The sequence below is a fragment of the Telmatherina bonti genome, assembly GCF_933228915.1.
Source record: "Telmatherina bonti genome assembly, chromosome: 2".
In the NCBI taxonomy this organism is placed as follows: Eukaryota; Metazoa; Chordata; class Actinopteri; order Atheriniformes; family Telmatherinidae; genus Telmatherina; species Telmatherina bonti.
In genome coordinates, this window is record NC_136620.1 from 43,279,716 (window position 1) to 43,303,302 (window position 23,587).

The 23,587-nt window shown below is 49.0% G+C and overlaps 1 protein-coding gene across 1 annotated transcript in view; it reads right to left on the reverse strand.

Moving 5' to 3' along the window:
* Positions 1–11,927: 11,927 nt before the first annotated feature.
* Positions 11,928–23,587, reverse strand: part of spire2 (spire-type actin nucleation factor 2) — a gene marked incomplete at its 5' end in the record, with an annotated part of 232,710 nt that continues 221,050 nt past the window's right edge. Inside the window, 2 exons of the mRNA XM_079248480.1 lie at positions 11,928–12,343; positions 18,437–18,534. Of these exons, the coding sequence (XP_079104606.1) occupies positions 12,052–12,343; positions 18,437–18,534 (390 nt within the window). The 3' untranslated portion in view covers positions 11,928–12,051. The remainder of the gene's footprint in view (positions 12,344–18,436; positions 18,535–23,587) is intronic.

The following is a 23,587-nucleotide window of genomic DNA, read 5'->3' on the forward strand; positions in this document are numbered from 1 at the left end:
ATCCTCCAGTCCGTATCTCGCAGTCCGGATCCTCCAGTCCGGATCTCGCAGTCCGGATCCTCCAGTCCGGATCTCGCAGTCCGGATCCCGCAGTCCGGTTCCTCCAGTCCTGATCCTCCAGTCCTGATCCCTCAGTCCGGATCCCACAGTCCTGATCCTCCAGTCCTGATACCCAGTCCGGATCTCGCAGTTAACTATAAACATCTACTATATTAGAATTTATTTTTGGTCAGTGAGGAATCAAATAAAGTGAATTCAAAGGTTAACAAGAAGTGATCGGACAAGACAGGGTTTTGAGGAAATACTTTGAGCTTATCAGTCTCAATACCAGATGTTAGAACCAGATCAAGAGTATGACCATGAGAGTGAGTGGCTCCATGGACATTTTGTGAAAACCCAATTGAGTTTAGAATAGAACTAAAGGAAATGTTTAAACTATCATTTTCATGGTCAACATGAATATTAAAATCACCTAGTACAATGACCTTATCAGTAGTCAGCACTAACTCAGACAAGAGATCAGAGAATTGGGTCAGAAACTCGGAGTAAGGTCCAGGTGGGCGATACACTAATGCTAAAAGCAGCGGTTTCTCTCAATTCCATTTTGGATGAGATAAATTTAATGTCAGGAATTCAAAGGATTTATAGTTAGTTTTGAGCTTAGGATTAATTAATAATTCTGACTGAAAAATATCTGCAACACCTCCTCCTCTGCCTGTAGTTCTAGGAATGTGAAAGTTTAAATAGTTAGCTGGCGTAGCTTCATTAATACTAACATAATCCTCTTGCTGTAACCAGGTTTCCGTAAGACAGAATAAATCAATGTGGTGATCACCTATCAAGTCATTGACTAATAAAGACTTATTTGGGAGGGATCTAATATTCAGTAGGCCACACTTTATTGTCTTATTTTCAGATTTTATTAGATCCATTGTTTTTATTTTTATGAGGTTTCCACGATTAACCCCAGAAGTGTTTTTGTGTTGTTTAATTCTTACTGCTGGGGAGTTGTATAAGGTCGGAATGGGGTTTTGGGTGGGCGGCGGCAGGTGGGAAGCTGCAGAAAAGTGTGTAGGACTACAATTTTGCCTCCTGGTCACAATCCTGAGTTGTCAATTTAGCTGACTAATAAAAGAGTCCATATTGCTAGATAAGAGAGCGGCTCCATCCAACGTGGGATGGATGTCATCTCTCCTAATAAGACCAGGCTTTCCCCAAAAAGCGCTCCAATTATCTATAAAACCCACGTTGTTATCGGGACACCACCTAGACAACCAGCGGTTGAAGGACGACATGCGGCTAAACATGTCATCGCTGATTAAATTTGGCAAGGGACCAGAGAAAACTACGGAGTCCGACATGCTCTTGGCAAAGTTACACACCGAAGCAACATTAATTTTAGTGACCTCCGATTGGCGTAACCGGGTGTCGTTACCGCCGACGTGAATTACAATCTTACGGTATTTACGTTTAGCCTTAGCCAGCAGTTTCAAATACGATTCGACGTGGCCCGCTCTGGCCCCAGGAATGCATCTGACTATGGTCCCCGGTGTCTCTAGAGCCACGTTTCTGACTATGGAACTACCTATAATCAGGGTTTCTGCCTCAGCAGGTGTGTCACCGAGCGGGGAAAATCTGTTAGAAACGTGAACAGGTCGGTGGTGGCCAGTGGGTTTTGGTTTGGGGCTACGCTTCCGCCTGACCGTCGTCCAGCCCACCTCGGCTCCCGGCTGCGTGGGAACTGCTGAGGGACCGCTAGGTGGGCTAGCTGCCCTGGCTGGTAGCTCCGCACTGGCTAATGGGGGCTTGCTGACTAACTGCTTCCCTAACTGAGTGCGGAGCTGGGCTTCTAAGATGGATGGATGGAGAATCGAGATGGAGGGCTCTAAATTCGGTGATTAACACAATAAATGTTTAATATGTGATAAAAGAAAAACATGTTTTCTTTCTGAAGCTGCAGACAGAGAACATCCGAATGCATCAGGAACCTACAGATTCATTTTATTTTATTGCAGCAGTAATTTACATGGTGTTTATAAACCAAAGTAGACCCACCCCCCCCCCAATCAAACCTGTTCCAGCTTTATCAGGACTTTACAAGCATTTCAAAAACAGCCCGTCATTTTTACAAACCCCTCCTGGACGTTTAAGAATAAATAACTGTTCACAAGCTTAATTCTACATTCATGACAAAAACAAGGCAAACTAACAGCAAAGCAACTTCTTCCTCCTCCGCTCACGTACAGCCCACCAACCTGAAGCCCCCGCCTCTCCCACCGACAGAGGGAGATTGTTTGCAGTTAGACATGGAGGGAATGCGACATGAGCAGCACATAATCCAGTAAGTTTAAAAGATTTTTAAGCATCTTAAGGGATTCTACGTTTCTTTTGATCACTTGAACCAAGCGGACAGTTCTGCAAGTCGCTGCTGCTGCAGGAACCCCGAAGAGCAACCATCCTGAGCGCAGTGTGGTCTGAGTGGGTGGGTCAGTGACTATAGTCGGCGTGTCAATGACTGGAGTGGGCGGGTCAGTGACTATAGTGGGCGGGTCAGTGACTATAGTGGGTGGGTCAGTGACTATAGTGGGCGGGTCAGTGACTATAGTGGGCGGGTCAGTGACTATAGTGGGTGGGTCAGTGACTATAGTGGGCGGGTCAGTGACTATAGTGGGTGGGTCAGTGACTATAGTGGGTGGGTCAGTGACTATAGTGGGTGGGTCAGTGACTATAGTGGGTGGGTCAGTGACTATAGTGGGTGGGTCAGTGACTATAGTGGGCGGGTCAGTGACTATAGTCGGCGTGTCAATGACTGGAGTGGGCGGGTCAGTGACTATAGTGGGCGGGTCAGTGACTATAGTGGGTGGGTCAGTGACTATAGTGGGCGGGTCAGTGACTATAGTGGGTGGGTCAGTGACTATAGTGGGCGGGTCAGTGACTATAGTGGGCGGGTCAGTGACTATAGTGGGTGGGTCAGTGACTATAGTGGGCGGATCAGTGACTATAGTGGGTGGGTCAGTGACTATAGTGGGTGGGTCAGTGACTATAGTGGGCGGGTCAGTGACTATAGTGGGCGGGTCAGTGACTATAGTGGGTGGGTCAGTGACTATAGTGGGTGGGTCAGTGACTATAGTGGGCGGGTCAGTGACTATAGTGGGCGGGTCAGTGACTATAGTGGGCGGGTCAGTGACTATAGTGGGCGGATCAGTGACTATAGTGGGTGGGTCAGTGACTACAGTGGGCGGGTCAGTGACTATAGTGGGCGGGTCAGTGACTATAGTGGGTGGGTCAGTGACTATAGTGGGTGGGTCAGTGACTATAGTGGGCGGATCAGTGACTATAGTGGGCGGGTCAGTGACTATAGTGGGTGGGTCAGTGACTATAGTGGGCGGGTCAGTGACTATAGTCGGCGTGTCAATGACTGGAGTGGGCGGGTCAGTGACTATAGTGGGCGGGTCAGTGACTATAGTGGGCGGGTCAGTGACTATAGTGGGCGGGTCAGTGACTATAGTGGGTGGGTCAGTGACTATAGTCGGCGTGTCAATGACTGGAGTGGGTGGGTCAGTGACTATAGTGGGCGGGTCAGTGACTATAGTCGGCGTGTCAATGACTGGAGTGGGCGGGTCAGTGACTATAGTGGGCGGGTCAGTGACTATAGTGGGCGGGTCAGTGACTATAGTGGGTGGGTCAGTGACTATAGTCGGCGTGTCAATGACTGGAGTGGGTGGGTCAGTGACTATACTGGGTGGGTCAGTGACTATAGTCGGCGTGTCAATGACTGGAGTGGGCGGGTCAGTGACTATAGTGGGTGGGTCAGTGACTATAGTGGGTGGGTCAGTGACTATAGTGGGCGGGTCAGTGACTATAGTGGGCGGGTCAGTGACTATAGTCGGCGTGTCAATGACTGGAGTGGGCGGGTCAGTGACTATAGTGGGCGGGTCAGTGACTATAGTGGGCGGGTCAGTGACTATACTGGGTGGGTCAGTGACTATAGTCGGCGTGTCAATGACTGGAGTGGGTGGGTCAGTGACTATAGTGGGCGGGTCAGTGACTATAGTCGGCGTGTCAATGACTGGAGTGGGTGGGTCAGTGACTATAGTGGGCGGGTCAGTGACTATAGTGGGCGGGTCAGTGACTCCAGTCTGGATCCCACAGTCCGGATCCTCCAGTCCGGATTTCGCAGTCCTGATCCTCCAGTCCGGATCTCGCAGTCCGGATCCCGCAGTCCGGATCCCTCAGTCCGGATCCTCCAGTCTGGATCCTCCAGTCCTGATCCTCCAGTCTGGATCCCGCAGTCCTGATCCTCCAGTCCGGATCCCGCAGTCCGGATCCCACAGTCCTGATCCTCCAGTTTGGATCCCGCAGTCCGGATCCCACAGTCCTGATCCTCCAGTCTGGATCCCGCAGTCCGGATCCCACAGTCCTGATCCTCCAGTCTGGATCCCGCAGTCCGGATCCCACAGTCCTGATCCTCCAGTCCGGATCTCGCAGTCCGGATCCCGCAGTCCGGATCCCGCAGTCTGGATCCTCCAGTCCGGATCTTCCAGTCCTGATCCTCCAGTCCTGATCCTCCAGTCCGGACCCTCCAGTCCTGATCCCCAGTCCGGATCCCGCAGTCTGGATCCTCCAGTCTGGATCCTCCAGTCCTGATCCCCAGTCCGGATCCCGCAGTCTGGATCCCGCAGTCCGGATCCTCCAGTCTGGATCCTCCAGTCCTGATCCCCAGTCCGGATCCTCCAGTCTGGATCCTCCAGTCCTGATCCCCAGTCCGGATCCCACAGTCCTGATCCTCCAGTCCTGATCCTCCAGTCCGGATCCCGCAGTCCGGATCCTCCAGTCCTGATCCCCAGTCCGGAGCCCGCAGTCCGGATCCCACAGTCCTGATCCTCCAGTCCTGATCCTCCAGTCCGGATCCCGCAGTCCGGATCCTCCAGTCCTGATCCTCCAGTCCGGATCCCGCAGTCCTGATCCTCCAGTCCTGATCCCCAGTCCGGATCCTCCAGTCCTGATCCCCAGTCCGGATCCTTCAGTCCGGATCCTCCAGTCCGGATCCGCCAGTCCGGATCCCACAGCTTGGATCCTCCAGTCCGGATCCTCCAGTCCTGATCCTCCAGTCTGGATCCCGCAGTCCGGATCTCGCAGTCCTGATCCTCCAGTCCTGATCCACAGTCCTGATCCTCCAGTCCGGATCCTCCAGTCTGGATCCCGCAGTCCGGATCCCACAGTCCTGATCCTCCAGTCCGGATCCTCCAGTCCGGATCCTCCAGTCTGGATCCCGCAGTCCGGATCCCACAGTCCTGATCCTCCAGTCCGGATCCCACAGTCCTGATCCTCCAGTCCGGATCCTCCAGTCCGGATCCTCCAGTCTGGATCCCGCAGTCCGGATCCCACACTCCTGATCCTCCAGTCCGGATCCCACAGTCCTGATCCTCCAGTCTGGATCCTTCAGTCCGGATCCTCCAGTCTGGATCCCGCAGTCCGGATCCCACAGTCCTGATCCTCCAGTCCGGATCCCGCAGTCTGGATCCCGCAGTCCTGATCCTCCAGTCCTGATCCTCCAGTCCTGATCCCCAGTCCGGATCCCGCAGTCCTGATCCTCCAGTCTGGATCCCGCAGTCCGGATCCCGCAGTCTTGATCCCACAGTCCTGATCCTCCAGTCTGGATCTCGCAGTCTGGATCCTCCAGTCCGGATCTTCCAGTCCTTATCCTCAAGTCCTGATCCTCCAGTCCAGATCTCGCAGTCCGGATCCTCCAGTCTGGATCCCGCAGTCCGGATCTCGCAGTCCGGATCCCGCAGTCCGGATCCCACAGTCCTGATCCTCCAGTCTGGATCCCTCAGTCCGGATCTCGCAGTCCTGATCCTCCATTCTGGATCCCGCAGTCCGGATCCCGCAGTCCTGATCCTCCAGTCCGGATCCGACAGTCCGGATCCTCCAGTCCGGATTTCGCAGTCCTGATCTTCCAGTCCTGATCCTCCAGTCTGGATCCCACAGTCCGGATCTCGCAGTCCGGATCATACAGTCCTGATCCTACAGTCTGGATCCCGCAGTCCGGATTTCGCAGTCCGGATCCTCCAGTCCTGATCCTCCAGTCCGTATCCCACAGTCCTGATCCCGCAGTCCTGATCCTCCAGTCTGGATCCCACAGTCCGGATCCTCCAGTCCTGATCCTCCAGTCCGGATCCCACAGTCCTGATCATCCAGTCTGGATCTCGCAGTCCGGATCCCGCAGTCCGGATCCCTCAGTCCGGATCCTCCAGTCTGGATCCCGCAGTCCATATCCTCCAGTCCAGATCCCGCAGTCCGGATCCCACAGTCCTGATCCTCCAGTTTGGATCCCGCAGTCCGGATCCCACAGTCTTGATCCTCCAGTCTGGATCCTCCAGTCCGGATCCCACAGTCTTGATCCTCCAGTGTGGATCCTCCAGTCCGGATCCCACAGTCCTGATCCTCCAGTCTGGATCTCGCAGTCTGGATCCTCCAGTCTGGATCCTCCAGTCCTGATCCTCCAGTCTGGATCCCGCAGTCCTGATCCTCCAGTCCGGATCCCACAGTCCTGATCCTCCAGTCTGGATCTCGCAGTCTGGATCCTCCAGTCTGGATCCTCCAGTCCTGATCCTCCAGTCTGGATCCCGCAGTCCTGATCCTCCAGTCCGGATCCCGCAGTCCGGATGTCGCAGTCCGGATCCCACAGTCCTGATCCTCCAGTCTGGATCCAGCAGTCCGGATCCCACAGTCCTGATCCTCCAGTCCGGATCTCGCAGTCCGGATCCCACAGTCCTGATCCTCCAGTCTGGATCTCGCAGTCTGGATCCCACAGTCCTGATCCTCCAGTTTGGATCCCGCAGTCCAGATGTCGCAGTCCGGATCCCACAGTCCTGATCCTCCAGTCTGGATCCCGCAGTCCGGATCCCACAGTCCTGATCCTCCAGTCCGGATCTCGCAGTCCGGATCCCACAGTCCTGATCCTCCAGTCTGGATCTCGCAGTCTGGATCCTCCAGTCCGGATCTTCCAGTCCTGATCCTCCAGTCCAGATCTCGCAGTCCGGATCCTCCAGTCTGGATCCCGCAGTCTGGATCCTCCAGTCCGGATCTCGCAGTCCGGATCCCGCAGTCCGGATCCCACAGTCCTGATCCTCCATTCTGGATCCCTCAGTCCGGATCTCGCAGTCCTGATCCTCCAGTCTGGATCCGACAGTCCGGATCCTCCAGTCCAGATTTCGCAGTCCTGATCCTCCAGTCCTGATCCTCCAGTCTGGATCCCACAGTCCGGATCTCGCAGTCCGGATCATACAGTCCTGATCCTCCAGTCTGGATCCCGCAGTCCGGATTTCGCAGTCCGGATCCCGCAGTCCGGATCCCACAGTCCTGATCCTCCAGTCCGTATCTCGCAGTCCGGATCCTCCAGTCCGGATCTCGCAGTCCGGATCCTCCAGTCCGGATCTCGCAGTCCGGATCCCGCAGTCCGGTTCCTCCAGTCCTGATCCTCCAGTCCTGATCCCTCAGTCCGGATCCCACAGTCCTGATCCTCCAGTCCTGATACCCAGTCCGGATCTCGCAGTTAACTATAAACATCTACTATATTAGAATTTATTTTTGGTCAGTGAGGAATCAAATAAAGTGAATTCAAAGGTTAACAAGAAGTGATCGGACAAGACAGGGTTTTGAGGAAATACTTTGAGCTTATCAGTCTCAATACCAGATGTTAGAACCAGATCAAGAGTATGACCATGAGAGTGAGTGGCTCCATGGACATTTTGTGAAAACCCAATTGAGTTTAGAATAGAACTAAAGGAAATGTTTAAACTATCATTTTCATGGTCAACATGAATATTAAAATCACCTAGTACAATGACTTTATCAGTAGTCAGCACTAACTCAGACAAGAGATCAGAGAATTGGGTCAGAAACTCGGAGTAAGGTCCAGGTGGGCGATACACTAATGCTAAAAGCAGCGGTTTCTCTCAATTCCATTTTGGATGAGATAAATTTAATGTCAGGAATTCAAAGGATTTATAGTTAGTTTTGAGCTTAGGACTAATTAATAATTCTGACTGAAAAATATCTGCAACACCTCCTCCTCTGCCTGTAGTTCTAGGAATGTGAAAGTTTAAATAGTTAGCTGGCGTAGCTTCATTAATACTAACATAATCCTCTTGCTGTAACCAGGTTTCCGTAAGACAGAATAAATCAATGTGGTGATCACCTATCAAGTCATTGACTAATAAAGACTTATTTGGGAGGGATCTAATATTCAGTAGGCCACACTTTATTGTCTTATTTTCAGATTTTATTAGATCTATTGTTTTTATTTTTATGAGGTTTCCACGATTAACCCCAGAAGTGTTTTTGTGTTGTTTAATTCTTACTGCTGGGGAGTTGTATAAGGTCGGAATGGGGTTTTGGGTGGGCGGCGGCAGGTGGGACGCTGCAGAAAAGTGTGTAGGACTACAATTCTGCCTCCTGGTCACAATCCTGAGTTGTCAATTTAGCTGACTAATAAAAGAGTCCATATTGCTAGATAAGAGAGCGGCTCCATCCAACGTGGGATGGATGCCATCTCTCCTAATAAGACCAGGTTTTCCCCAAAAAGCGCTCCAATTATCTATAAAACCCACGTTGTTATCGGGACACCACCTAGACAACCAGCGGTTGAAGGATGACATGCGGCTAAACATGTCATCGCTGATTAAATTTGGCAAGGGACCAGAGAAAACTACGGAGTCCGACATGCTCTTGGCAAAGTTACACACCGAAGCAACATTCATTTTAGTGACCTCTGATTGGCGTAACCGGGTGTCGTTACCGCCGACGTGAATTACAATCTTACGGTATTTACGTTTAGCCTTAGCCAGCATTTTCAAATACGATTCGACGTGGCCCGCTCTGGCCCCAGGAATGCATCTGACTATGGTCCCCGGTGTCTCTAGAGCCACGTTTCTGACTATGGAACTACCTATAATCAGGGTTTCTGCCTCAGCAGGTGTGTCACCGAGCGGGGAAAATCTGTTAGAAACGTGAACAGGTCGGTGGTGGCCAGTGGGTTTTGGTTTGGGGCTACGCTTCCGCCTGACCGTCGTCCAGCCCACCTCGGCTCCCGGCTGCGTGGGAACTGCTGAGGGACCGCTAGGTGGGCTAGCTGCCCTGGCTGGTAGCTCCGCACTGGCTAATGGGGGCTTGCTGACTAACTGCTTCCCTAACTGAGTGCGGAGCTGGGCTTCTAAGATGGATGGATGGAGAATCGAGATGGAGGGCTCTAAATTCGGTGATTAACACAATAAATGTTTAATATGTGATAAAAGAAAAACATGTTTTCTTTCTGAAGCTGCAGACAGAGAACATCCGAATGCATCAGGAACCTACAGATTCATTTTATTTTATTGCAGCAGTAATTTACATGGTGTTTATAAACCAAAGTAGACCCCCCCCCCCCCCCCAATCAAACCTGTTCCAGCTTTATCAGGACTTTACAAGCATTTCAAAAACAGCCCGTCATTTTTACAAACCCCTCCTGGACGTTTAAGAATAAATAACTGTTCACAAGCTTAATTCTACATTCATGACAAAAACAAGGCAAACTAACAGCAAAGCAACTTCTTCCTCCTCCGCTCACGTACAGCCCACCAACCTGAAGCCCCCGCCTCTCCCACCGACAGAGGGAGATTGTTTGCAGTTAGACATGGAGGGAATGCGACATGAGCAGCACATAATCCAGTAAGTTTAAAAGATTTTTAAGCATCTTAAGGGATTCTACGTTTCTTTTGATCACTTGAACCAAGCGGACAGTTCTGCAAGTCGCTGCTGCTGCAGGAACCCCGAAGAGCAACCATCCTGAGCGCAGTGTGGTCTGAGTGGGTGGGTCAGTGACTATAGTCGGCGTGTCAATGACTGGAGTGGGCGGGTCAGTGACTATAGTGGGCGGGTCAGTGACTATAGTGGGTGGGTCAGTGACTATAGTGGGCGGGTCAGTGACTATAGTGGGTGGGTCAGTGACTATAGTGGGCGGGTCAGTGACTATAGTGGGCGGGTCAGTGACTATAGTGGGTGGGTCAGTGACTATAGTGGGCGGATCAGTGACTATAGTGGGTGGGTCAGTGACTATAGTGGGTGGGTCAGTGACTATAGTGGGCGGGTCAGTGACTATAGTGGGCGGGTCAGTGACTATAGTGGGTGGGTCAGTGACTATAGTGGGTGGGTCAGTGACTATAGTGGGCGGGTCAGTGACTATAGTGGGCGGGTCAGTGACTATAGTGGGCGGGTCAGTGACTATAGTGGGCGGATCAGTGACTATAGTGGGTGGGTCAGTGACTATAGTGGGTGGGTCAGTGACTATAGTGGGCGGGTCAGTGACTATAGTGGGCGGGTCAGTGACTATAGTGGGCGGATCAGTGACTATAGTGGGTGGGTCAGTGACTACAGTGGGCGGGTCAGTGACTATAGTGGGCGGGTCAGTGACTATAGTGGGTGGGTCAGTGACTATAGTGGGTGGGTCAGTGACTATAGTGGGCGGATCAGTGACTATAGTGGGCGGGTCAGTGACTATAGTCGGCGTGTCAATGACTGGAGTGGGCGGGTCAGTGACTATAGTGGGCGGGTCAGTGACTATAGTGGGTGGGTCAGTGACTATAGTGGGCGGGTCAGTGACTATAGTGGGCGGGTCAGTGACTATAGTCGGCGTGTCAATGACTGGAGTGGGCGGGTCAGTGACTATAGTGGGCGGGTCAGTGACTATAGTGGGCGGGTCAGTGACTATACTGGGTGGGTCAGTGACTATAGTCGGCGTGTCAATGACTGGAGTGGGTGGGTCAGTGACTATAGTGGGCGGGTCAGTGACTATAGTCGGCGTGTCAATGACTGGAGTGGGTGGGTCAGTGACTATAGTGGGCGGGTCAGTGACTATAGTGGGCGGGTCAGTGACTATAGTGGGCGGGTCAGTGACTATAGTGGGCGGATCAGTGACTATAGTGGGCGGGTCAGTGACTATAGTGGGTGGGTCAGTGACTATAGTGGGCGGGTCAGTGACTATAGTGGGCGGGTCAGTGACTATAGTGGGCGGGTCAGTGACTATAGTGGGCGGGTCAGTGACTATAGTGGGAGGGTCAGTGACTATAGTGGGCGGGTCAGTGACTAGTGGGTGGATCAGTGACTAAAGTGGGAGGGTTAGTGACTATAGTGGGCGGGTCAGTGACTATAGTGGGCGGGTCAGTGACTATAGTGGGCGGGTCAGTGACTATAGTGGGAGGGTCAGTGACTATAGTGGGCGGTCAGTGACAAGTGGGTGGATCAGTGACTAAAGTGGGAGGGTTAGTGACTATAGTGGGCGGGTCAGTGACTAGTGGGTGGATCAGTGACTAAAGTGGGCGGGTCAGTGACTATAGTGGGCGGGTCAGTGACTAAAGTGGGAGGGTTAGTGACTATAGTGGGCGGGTCAGTGACTATAGTAGGCGGGTCAGTGACTAGTGGGTGGATCAGTGACTAAAGTGGGAGGGTTAGTGACTATAGTGGGCGGGTCAGTGACTAAAGTGGGAGGGTTAGTGACTATAGTGGGCGGGTCAGTGACTATAGTGGGCGGGTCAGTGACTATAGTGGGCGGGTCAGTGACTATAGTGGGCGGGTCAGTGACTATAGTGGGAGGGTCAGTGACTATAGTGGGCGGGTCAGTGACTAGTGGGTGGATCAGTGACTAAAGTGGGAGGGTTAGTGACTATAGTGGGCGGGTCAGTGACTATAGTGGGCGGGTCAGTGACTATAGTGGGCGGGTCAGTGACTATAGTGGGAGGGTCAGTGACTATAGTGGGCGGGTCAGTGACTAGTGGGTGGATCAGTGACTAAAGTGGGAGGGTTAGTGACTATAGTGGGCGGGTCAGTGACTAGTGGGTGGATCAGTGACTAAAGTGGGCGGGTCAGTGACTATAGTGGGCGGGTCAGTGACTAAAGTGGGAGGGTTAGTGACTATAGTGGGCGGGTCAGTGACTATAGTAGGCGGGTCAGTGACTATAATGGGTGTGTCAGTGACTATAGTAGGCGGAGTCATTGCTTCACACTGGTGATGACCTAGATATGGTGACGCTGCAGTGAAGGCGACGCCATGTGAAGGCCTTGCTGATGGTGCGGGGGCAGGAAAGCCTCCAGGTGGGACTGACGCTGCAGCTGAGGTCTCTGAGTAGCAACTTTGGCTTCTTTCTTTGGGGTGTTGTTGAGGATGTCAAGGCTGCGCCGGCTGGAGGAAATGACATCAGCCACGAATTTAGTGCATTCGGCGCAGATGTCACGCAGTGAGCAGCCGTGAGCGTAGAGGTGGGGGAACTCCTCCTCCACCGAGCGGCGGGACAAGCTGCGCAGGGACCTGGAGATGGATGGAAAGGACAGGTGAAGCTGGAGTCGTTACAACTTATTTCACTGCGCAGACCAAGGTGCAGCGCGACTTGGCATGTCGGCTCTGTAGGTAAAGAAGACAACCTAATATAAAAAACATGTAAACCATTTAATAATCAGCTTATTCAGACATTGCTTCTAAAGCGCGGGACATTTGGAGGGGACATGGTCTCCAGAAGCCCACAGTGCAGGTAAAGGCGGTCCTGATGATGACGTGTTGCACCAAGCAGCTGCTTTTCCTGATAATTATTATTTAGGAATCATCCCTGCGAGAAAAAGGAAGTGTACCTCTTAGGTTTACTGGATTTCTGCTTAAATTGAACACAGAACCAGAACGCAGAACCAGAAAACACAACCAGAACCAGAAAACACAACCAGAACCAGAACGCAGAACCAGAAAAAAGAAGCAGAACCAGAAAACAGAACCAGAACGCAGAATAAGAATGTAGAACCAGAACCAGAACACAGAACCAGAAAAAAGAAGCAGAACCAGAACCAGAACCAGAACTAGAACAAAGAACCAGAAAACAGAACAAGAACACAGAACCAGAACCAGAACGCAGAACCAGAAAACAGAACCAGAACCAGAAAACAGAACCAGAACGCAGAACCAGAACCAGAACCGGAACCAGAACATAGAACCAGAACACAGAACCAGAAAACAGAACACAAAACCAGAAAACAGAACCAGAACACAGTACCAGAAAACAGAACCAGAACGTGAACGCAGAACCAGAACGTGAACGCAGAACCAGAAAACAGAACCAGAACCAGAACCAGAAAACACAACCAAAACCAGAACGCAGAACCAGAAAACAGAACCAGAAAACAGAACACAGAACCAGAACACAGAACCAGAAAACAGAACCAGAACACAGAACCAGAACCAGAACACAAAACCAGAAAACAGAACCAGAACACAGTACCAGAAAACAGAACCAGAACCAGAACGTGAACGCAGAACCAGAAAACAGAACCAGAACCAGAAAACACAACCAAAACCAGAACACAGAACCAGAAAACAGAACCGGAACCAGAAAACAGAACACAGAACCAGAACAAAGAACGCAGAACCAGAACACAGAACCAGAAAACAGATCCAGAACCAGAATGCAGAACCAGAAAACAGAAAAAGAACCAGAACCAGAACCAGAACCAGAAAACAGAACCAGAACGCAGAACCAGAACACAGAACCAGAAAACAGAACGCAGAACCAGAAAACAAAACCAGAAAACGGAACCAGAACCAGAACACAGAACCAGAACACAGAACCAGAAAACAGACACAGAACCAGAACGTAGAACCAGAACCAGAACGTAGAACCAGAACCAAAAAACAGAACAGAGAACCTGAACCAGAACACAGAACCAGAAAACAGAACAAGAACACAGAACCAGAAAACAGAACCAGAAGCAGAAAACACAACCAGAACCAGAACGCAGAACCAGAACACAGAACCAGAAAACACAACCAGAACCGGAACGCAGAACCAGAACGCAGAACTAGAACACAGAACCAGAACAGAGAACCAGAAAACAGAACCAGAACCAGAACCAGAACACAGAACCAGAACCAGAATGTAGAACCAGAACCATAACGTAGAACCAGAAGTAGAACCAGAACCAGAACGTAGAACCAGAACCAGAATGTAGAACCAGAACCAGAACGTAGAACCAGAACACAGAAACAGAACGTAGAACCAGAACCAGAAAGTAGAACCAGAACCAGAACCTGAATGTAGAACCAGAACCAGAACGTAGAACCAGAACCAGAACCTGAATGTAGAACCAGAACCAGAAAGTAGGACCAGAAAAAGAACCTGAACGTAGAACCAGAACCAGAACGTAGAACCAGAACCAGAACCAGAAAGTAGAACCAGAACCAGAACCTGAATGTAGAACCAGAACCAGAACCAGAACACAGAATCCTCCTATCGTGGTGAAAAGTCGACAGGGAGGTATGTGAACGAACTCGTCCGAGGGATTTTATCCAACTGACCGTTGAACCGGTCAGGATGCTCAGGAGGAACGTGGGATTAAAAGTTGTGCTAATCGTTTCTATAACTAAATGCATTGGAGGGGCGGAGCCTCAAATTTGATGTCTCGCCATGAAAAACAAAATTGATAAAATTCCCACATAAAACAACATATCTGCACCAAATTTGCTAGGTATGATGCTAGTCCCATCCTGAAGAGATCTATGTCAGTCATTGGATTTTCCATTAGCCACGCCCCCTGGTGGCTGGAAGTGTTGTTTTTTTTACTCAGACTCTCATTTCTCTGGCTTTGTGTACACCACCATATTCAAACTAGGCCAGACAGCAGAAAACATGTTGGTGAAGAGTTCTGGTAAAGAGCGTTGTTCTACGCTGCACGGCATGACCGTGCCGCCATGGCGAACTTTGATATGCCGCCATGAGATCATAAATAACTATAAATCTCTTAATTTTGATCTGATCACCATAAAATTGTCATAATCAGCCCTGCTTCCTCCTGCATTGCTGCTTGCCAAACCCTAATCAGGTAACTGCCCTCAGAAACCAGTGAGTTAGTGGATCTTCTTCTGTCATCACGTTGTGCTCCAGAGGAAGTTTACTCTGCTTGGCATGTTGGGAACCAGAGGTCAACCCCAGCCCTGAACATTTTCTACCAAGTGGTTCAATAAAAACTGTTAACCTGCCCGGATCTGTTGTGCTGCTTTTACGTCCTTTTCTCTATTCATTTCAAAAACTTACTGGAATTAATCAGGGTCCGGTCCTGAATAGATTAAGGTGATCATTTCCGGTCTAGGGGTGAGCCCCGCCCACTTCTGACAGGAAGTGCTTCTTTTCACATTGACTGGTCCAGTTCATCACCAACCAAGCTCAAACACTTGAAACTTCTTCACAGCATGTCAAACCCTTTCAGGATGCCACAATAAAAAACTCAAGTTGCTACGCCAAACGTAACCATGGCGAATGATGCTCCAACGCCATGAAACAGGAAGTACCCAAGCCATAACACGTTTGATCTCCACCAAACGGGCAATGGTGAATGCTGTTACCTGGAACATTTAGAAATATGAGAAAAAAGTCCCGATATGGTTGAATAGTGCCCCTACAATAATTTAATTGATTAGCCCCGCCCACTCAATTGACCGACATACATTAAATTTAATACACGTGCTCCACGTGAAGAGTGACAAAAACCCTCTTGGACTGATCGGCTAATTTAATCTGGAAGTCGGCCATTTTTAAAAAGGTGTCATTTTTGGGGTCATTTTGTCCTTATCCATGGCCACACATTTTAACAAACACGTCCGTAGGCTTTTATCCAACTGACACCAAAATGGCTCAGGATACTCAGGAGGCATGTGTGATTAAAAGTTGTGCTAATCGTTTATATAACTTAAAGCGTGTTGGAGGGCGGGACCTCAAAGTTTGATGTCCTGTCATTAACAGCTAACTTGTATAACATAAAACTACATATCTGAACCTAAATTGATACATATGATGCCAGTCCCATCCTGAACGCAAGTAGATTTCAATAATTCTGGGTGCCAATGCTGTAAGCATTGAGGCACATATTACTATCGCTTTGATTTTATTCCGCTATCTTATTTTTAAACGTCTCCCGTTTCCGTCACGATTTTCGCCGCGTATCTCCTCCTAGGGCGTTGTCAGCACCCCCACAAAAGTTATATCAAAACGTGCGTCTCGATCGGGAATAGTGTGCTATGAATTTTCTTCTACAAAAGTCTTACGGTTTTTACGTAATTCACAAAACACTGCGAATTTTTGTCCCATAGGAATGAATGGGATTTGACCAAAAGGAGCGGCAGAAAATCCCAAAACCCAGCCTATTTTGGAGCTCTACAGCTCAGCCATACTTTTTCCTAGGAACATCATTCAACGTTTAAACGGATCACAACAAATGAAACTATTACCAAATGAAAGGATATTGTCATATCTTGTACGGTTTTGACACTATCGCGAGTTACGTTTTATGAAAAATCAGAGAAACGGCCAAAATCCCTTTCCACTCTAGCCGCACTCTAAAAAATTTATTTCTGAAATCCTCAAACAAATGGCTCTCACGCCCAGAGTTTTTGTCCTACATGCACAAGCTTTACACCAAAACGTCGGGAATCAAGTTGGCAACAATCTAGACGTGGGTCCAAAATTGCTCAGACGCACGGTTTTTGAGTTACGGAGCTCCAAAGGTCAGAAAGTCTGCCATCTCACTCAACTTTTCCTCCCATTGAAGCCCCATTCAAATCTGACTGGACTGTGATATCACCTTCATTTTTTTAACTCGCCGCCGTTTAAATTCCTTTCACAATAGGGCAAAATAAATTACATCCCTTTGTTCCTGAAAGTCTTCTGGCGCTCACAGTTCAAGAATTATTTTGATACGACTTTTCGTTTGCGAACAGCGCTTGGTTGTTCAAGGGGTTCATTCATTTCCTATTAGTCTCTGTGATCTGTGTCTGTGTCAGTTTGAGTGAGATGGCAGTTGTGTCCCCGTTGCCACGACGACGTTAACGAGCAGGAAGCCGGTTTGTGTGGACGACTGGAATCACGCACACACATGCCCATATACAGTAATATAGAGTGGTTCAGAGGAACTGGATGCAGTTATTGATCTATTCACACTGTTTATTGGTTTTTCATTGATATCACTCAATAACTGTCTTACATGTAGTGAGTATCAGCCCACGCGTGCCTTTCTTTTCTCTCTTGTCCTCTTTCACAGGAACAGGATGCATTTAATGATAAACACCCTTTTTATTGATCCACACTATTGGTGTATTATGAATATCACTCATTAACTGCTGTCAGTGGGAAATTAGATGCGTGCCTTTTCTCTTTCTTCTCCCCAACACACACACACACACACACACACACACACACACACACTACATATCAGAGGCCCCTAATTCATTAGGACATTTGCCACACACACATGGGGAGGCGGGCAGCTTCATTGGCACCCATCAAAATTTCTTCAGAAATTTTCTAGTTATATTTTATATTAGCCCCGCCCCCTAGAAACAGGAGGTGTCCCATTTTAAAAGCAAGGTTGCTATTTATCTCTGACAAACACTCAATCTGCACCCAACTGACATTGGGTCGGTCTAGTACAATGCTGACCAGAAACACATGTCCATATGACATCACTACCATTGCCCCGCCCCCTGGCAACAGGAAGTTCCTGTTTTATTGCTTAATTGACCTGTTGTGCAGTCTGGCTTCAGGTATTGGCGAGAGAAGCACAGAGAGGAGGTCGCCAAGGAAGGCGGTGCCAATAGGCTGAGCGGCGCTGTAGGTGCGAGGGCCTAAACGCCCCTTGCAGCTTTCTAGTTGTTATTATTATTTTGAATAATAAAGTTTCCTCCTCTCTTTGCTCATCAGGTTAAGTGTTTGGGTTTCATACTTGACTAAACACCGTCTCTCCCGTCAGTTAATCAATAATTTGTTCTGTGTTGTTCCATCTACATATCGGCTGGAAATCAGGAAATTGGATTCTCTGATCAGACTTTGCAGCTCTGAGTTGCCAGAAAAACGTTTTCTCCTGTTAGGACTGATGAGCACAGCAGTGTGGATTTACACTGTGGAGGTTCGTCACACACAAACCGCGTGTACATCACATGTGCAACTACAGATGATTGGAGTTTTGGCTGATATCTCATATGCTGATATTTGATCAATAACCCATACTGATACCAGCACAATACTGGAAAACGTCTGAATGATGATGTAATATTCAGTCTTCCTGCAAAATAAGAAAAATACTTCAACTTGCGTCATGTGCAGCATGTTGAAGCGGATATCAGCCCATCCCATCTGTAAATCAGATGGTTCACATGTGGAACATGTGAATAAAAAGCCTTTACATGTGGATCACATGAAAACATCCCGTGCATGTGCGTGTGCATGTGGAGCAGTTGTCTGGAATGATCTGGACTCTTCAGTAAAGAACCATCTGAAACATGCAGAACATCAGATTTCCTCGTCTTTGTCAACATGTCTCTGCAGATGTTCCAGATTTATTCACATGGAAATTTCCAGCTTTCCAGACTCACTTGTAGACTTGGCTTAGGTGTCCGTGGCTCCTGGGCGTGCTGTGGAAGCCCACCGTGTAGACGGGAATATGGGCCATCTTCTTGGAGGGGATCTTCATCTACAGGACACAGTGGAAGGAGTCAGGCGGGAAGACGGAGGAACACAACAGATTTCCCACCGGCTCCACGTAAACATTTGCTTTCATACAAACAGAATTTACAGGAATGACAGAAATTATCACTGAATGTAAAACATGATGATGCACAGCAGGACAGTCCAAACCAACATGTAGTCGTTTAAATGGGAGGGTTACCAGACGTTTAACTGGGAGGATTACCAGTCGTTTAACTGGGAGGATTACCAGTCGTTTAACTGGGAGGATTACCAGTCGTTTAACTGGGAGGATTACCAGACGTTTAACTGGGAGGGTTACCAGTCGTTTAACTGGGAGGATTACCAGTCGTTTAAAAGGGAGGGTTACCAGTCGTTTAACAGGGAGGGTTACCAGTCGTTTAACAGGGAGGGTTACCAGACGTTTAACTGGGAGGATTACCAGACGTTTAACAGGGAGGGTTACCAGACGTTTAACTGGGAGGGTTACCAGTCGTTTAACTGGGAGGATTACCAGTCGTTTAAAAGGGAGGGTTACCAGACGTTTAACTGGGAGGGTTACCAGTCGTTTAACTGGGAGGATTACCAGACGTTTAACTGGGAGGGTTACCAGTCGTTTAAAAGGGAGGGTTACCAGTCGTTTAACTGGGAGGGTTACCAGACGTTTAACTTGGAGGGTTACCAGTCGTTTAACTGGGAGGATTACCAGTCGTTTAACTGGGAGGATTACCAGTCGTTTAACAGGGAGGGTTACCAGACGTTTAACTGGGAGGGTTACCAGTCGTTTAACTGGGAGGATTACAAGTCGTTTAAAAGGGAGGGTTACCAGACGTTTAACTGGGAGGGTTACCAGTCGTTTAACTGGGAGGATTACCAGTCGTTTAACTGGGAGGATTACCAGTCGTTTAAAAGGGAGGGTTACCAGACGTTTAACTGGGAGGATTACAAGTCGTTTAACTGGGAGGGTTACCAGTCGTTTAAAAGGGAGGGTTACCAGTCGTTTAACTGGGAGGATTACCAGTCGTTTAACTGGGAGGATTACCAGTCGTTTAACAGGGAGGGTTACCAGACGTTTAACTGGGAGGGTTACCAGTCGTTTAACTGGGAGGATTACCAGTCGTTTAAAAGGGAGGGTTACCAGACGTTTAACTGGGAGGGTTACCAGACGTTTAACTGGGAGGGTTACCAGTCGTTTAACTGGGAGGATTACCAGTCGTTTAACTGGGAGGATTACCAGTCGTTTAAAAGGGAGGGTTACCAGACGTTTAACTGGGAGGGTTACCAGTCGTTTAACTGGGAGGATTACCAGTCGTTTATAAGGGAGGGTTACCAGACGTTTAACTGGGAGGGTTACCAGTCGTTTAACTGGGAGGATTACCAGACGTTTAACTGGGAGGGTTACCAGTCGTTTAAAAGGGAGGATTACCAGTCGTTTAACTGGGAGGGTTACCAGTCGTTTAACTGGGAGGGTTACCAGTCGTTTAACTGGGAGGATTACCAGTCGTTTAACTGGGAGGGTTACCAGACGTTTAACTGTGAGGGTTACCAGTCGTTTAACTGGGAGGATTACCAGTCGTTTAAAAGGGAGGGTTACCAGACGTTTAACTGGGAGGGTTACCAGACGTTTAACTGGGAGGATTACCAGTCGTTTAACAGGGAGGGTTACCAGTCGTTTAACTGGGAGGGTTACCAGTCGTTTAACTGGGAGGGTTACCAGACGTTTAACTGGGAGGATTACCAGACGTTTAACTGGGAGGGTTACCAAACGTTTAACTGGGAGGATTACCAGACATTTAACTGGGAGGGTTACCAAACGTTTAACTGGGAGGATTACCAGACGTTTAACTGGGAGGATTACCAGACGTTTAACTGGGAGGGTTACCAGACGTTTAACTGGGAGGATTACCAGTCGTTTAACTGGGAGGGTTACCAGTCGTTTAACTGGGAGGGTTACCAGACGTTTAACTGGGAGGATTACCAGACGTTTAACTGGGAGGGTTACCAGACGTTTAACTGGGAGGATTACCAGACGTTTAACTGGGAGGGTTACCAGTCGTTTAACTGGGAGGGTTACCAGACGTTTAACTGGGAGGATTACCAGACGTTTAACTGGGAGGATTACCAGTCGTTTAACTGGGAGGGTTACCAGACGTTTAACTGGGAGTGTTACCAAACGTTTAACTGGGAGGGTTACCAGTCGTTTAACAGGGAGGGTTACCAGACGTTTAACTGGGAGGATTACCAGACGTTTAACTGGGAGGGTTACCAGTCGTTTAACTGGGAGGATTACCAGTCGTTTAACTGGGAGGGTTACCAGTCGTTTAACTGGGAGGGTTACCAGACGTTTAACTGGGAGGATTACCAGACGTTTAACTGGGAGGGTTACCAGTCGTTTAACTGGGAGGATTACCAGTCGTTTAAAAGGGAGGGTTACCAGTCGTTTAACAGGGAGGGTTACCAGTCGTTTAACAGGGAGGGTTACCAGACGTTTAACTGGGAGGATTACCAGACGTTTAACAGGGAGGGTTACCAGACGTTTAACTGGGAGGGTTACCAGTCGTTTAACTGGGAGGATTACCAGTCGTTTAAAAGGGAGGGTTACCAGACGTTTAACTGGGAGGGTTACCAGTCGTTTAACTGGGAGGATTACCAGTCGTTTAACAGGGAGGGTTACCAGACGTTTAACTGGGAGGATTACCAGTCGTTTAACTGGGAGGATTACCAGTCGTTTAACTGGGAGGGTTACCAGTCGTTTAAAAGGGAGGGTTACCAGACGTTTAACTGGGAGGGTTACCAGTCGTTTAACTGGGAGGATTACCAGTCGTTTAAAAGGGAGGGTTACCAGACGTTTAACTGGGAGGGTTACCAGTCGTTTAACTGGGAGGATTACCAGACGTTTAACTGGGAGGGTTACCAGTCGTTTAAAAGGGAGGGTTACCAGTCGTTTAACTGGGAGGGTTACCAGACGTTTAACTTGGAGGGTTACCAGTCGTTTAACTGGGAGGATTACCAGTCGTTTAACTGGGAGGATTACCAGTCGTTTAACAGGGAGGGTTACCAGACGTTTAACTGGGAGGGTTACCAGTCGTTTAACTGGGAGGATTACAAGTCGTTTAAAAGGGAGGGTTACCAGACGTTTAACTGGGAGGGTTACCAGTCGTTTAACTGGGAGGATTACCAGTCGTTTAACTGGGAGGATTACCAGTCGTTTAAAAGGGAGGGTTACCAGAGGTTTAACTGGGAGGATTACAAGTCGTTTAACTGGGAGGGTTACCAGTCGTTTAAAAGGGAGGGTTACCAGTCGTTTAACTGGGAGGATTACCAGTCGTTTAACTGGGAGGATTACCAGTCGTTTAACAGGGAGGGTTACCAGACGTTTAACTGGGAGGGTTACCAGTCGTTTAACTGGGAGGATTACCAGTCGTTTAAAAGGGAGGGTTACCAGACGTTTAACTGGGAGGGTTACCAGACGTTTAACTGGGAGGGTTACCAGACGTTTAACTGGGAGGATTACCAGTCGTTTAACTGGGAGGATTACCAGTCGTTTAAAAGGGAGGGTTACCAGACGTTTAACTGGGAGGGTTACCAGTCGTTTAAAAGGGAGGGTTACCAGACGTTTAACTGGGAGGGTTACCAGTCGTTTAACTGGGAGGATTACCAGTCGTTTATAAGGGAGGGTTACCAGACGTTTAACTGGGAGGGTTACCAGTCGTTTAACTGGGAGGATTACCAGACGTTTAACTGGGAGGGTTACCAGTCGTTTAAAAGGGAGGATTACCAGTCGTTTAACTGGGAGGGTTACCAGTCGTTTAACTGGGAGGGTTACCAGTCGTTTAACTGGGAGGATTACCAGTCGTTTAACTGGGAGGGTTACCAGACGTTTAACTGGGAGGGTTACCAGTCGTTTAACTGGGAGGGTTACCAGTCGTTTAACTGGGAGGGTTACCAGACGTTTAACTGGGAGGATTACCAGACGTTTAACTGGGAGGGTTACCAAACGTTTAACTGGGAGGATTACCAGACATTTAACTGGGAGGGTTACCAAACGTTTAACTGGGAGGATTACCAGACGTTTAACTGGGAGGATTACCAGACGTTTAACTGGGAGGGTTACCAGACGTTTAACTGGGAGGATTACCAGTCGTTTAACTGGGAGGGTTACCAGTCGTTTAACTGGGAGGGTTACCAGACGTTTAACTGGGAGGATTACCAGACGTTTAACTGGGAGGGTTACCAGACGTTTAACTGGGAGGATTACCAGACGTTTAACTGGGAGGGTTACCAGTCGTTTAACTGGGAGGGTTACCAGACGTTTAACTGGGAGGATTACCAGACGTTTAACTGGGAGGATTACCAGTCGTTTAACTGGGAGGGTTACCAGACGTTTAACTGGGAGTGTTACCAAACGTTTAACTGGGAGGGTTACCAGTCGTTTAACAGGGAGGGTTACCAGACGTTTAACTGGGAGGATTACCAGACGTTTAACTGGGAGGGTTACCAGACGTTTAACTGGGAGGATTACCAGTCGTTTAACTGGGAGGGTTACCAGTCGTTTAACTGGGAGGGTTACCAGACGTTTAACTGGGAGGATTACCAGTGGTTTAACTGGGAGGGTTACCAGTGGTTTAACTGGGAGGATTACCAGTCGTTTAACTGGGAGGGTTACCAGACGTTTAACTGGGAGGATTACCAGTCATTTAACTGGGAGGGTTACCAGTCGTTTAACTGGGAGGATTACCAGTCATTTAACTGGGAGGGTTACCAGTCGTTTAACTGGGAGGATTACCAGACGTTTAACTGGGAGGATTACCAGTCGTTTAACTGGGAGGGTTACCAGTCGTTTAACTGGGAGGGTTACCAGTCGTTTAACTGGGAGGATTACCAGTCGTTTAACTGGGAGGGTTACCAGACGTTTAACTGGGAGGGTTACCAAACGTTTAACTGGGAGGATTACCAGTCGTTTAACTGGGAGGATTACCAGTCGTTTAACTGGGAGGATTACCAGACGTTTAACTGGGAGGGTTACCAAACGTTTAACTGGGAGGATTACCAGACATTTA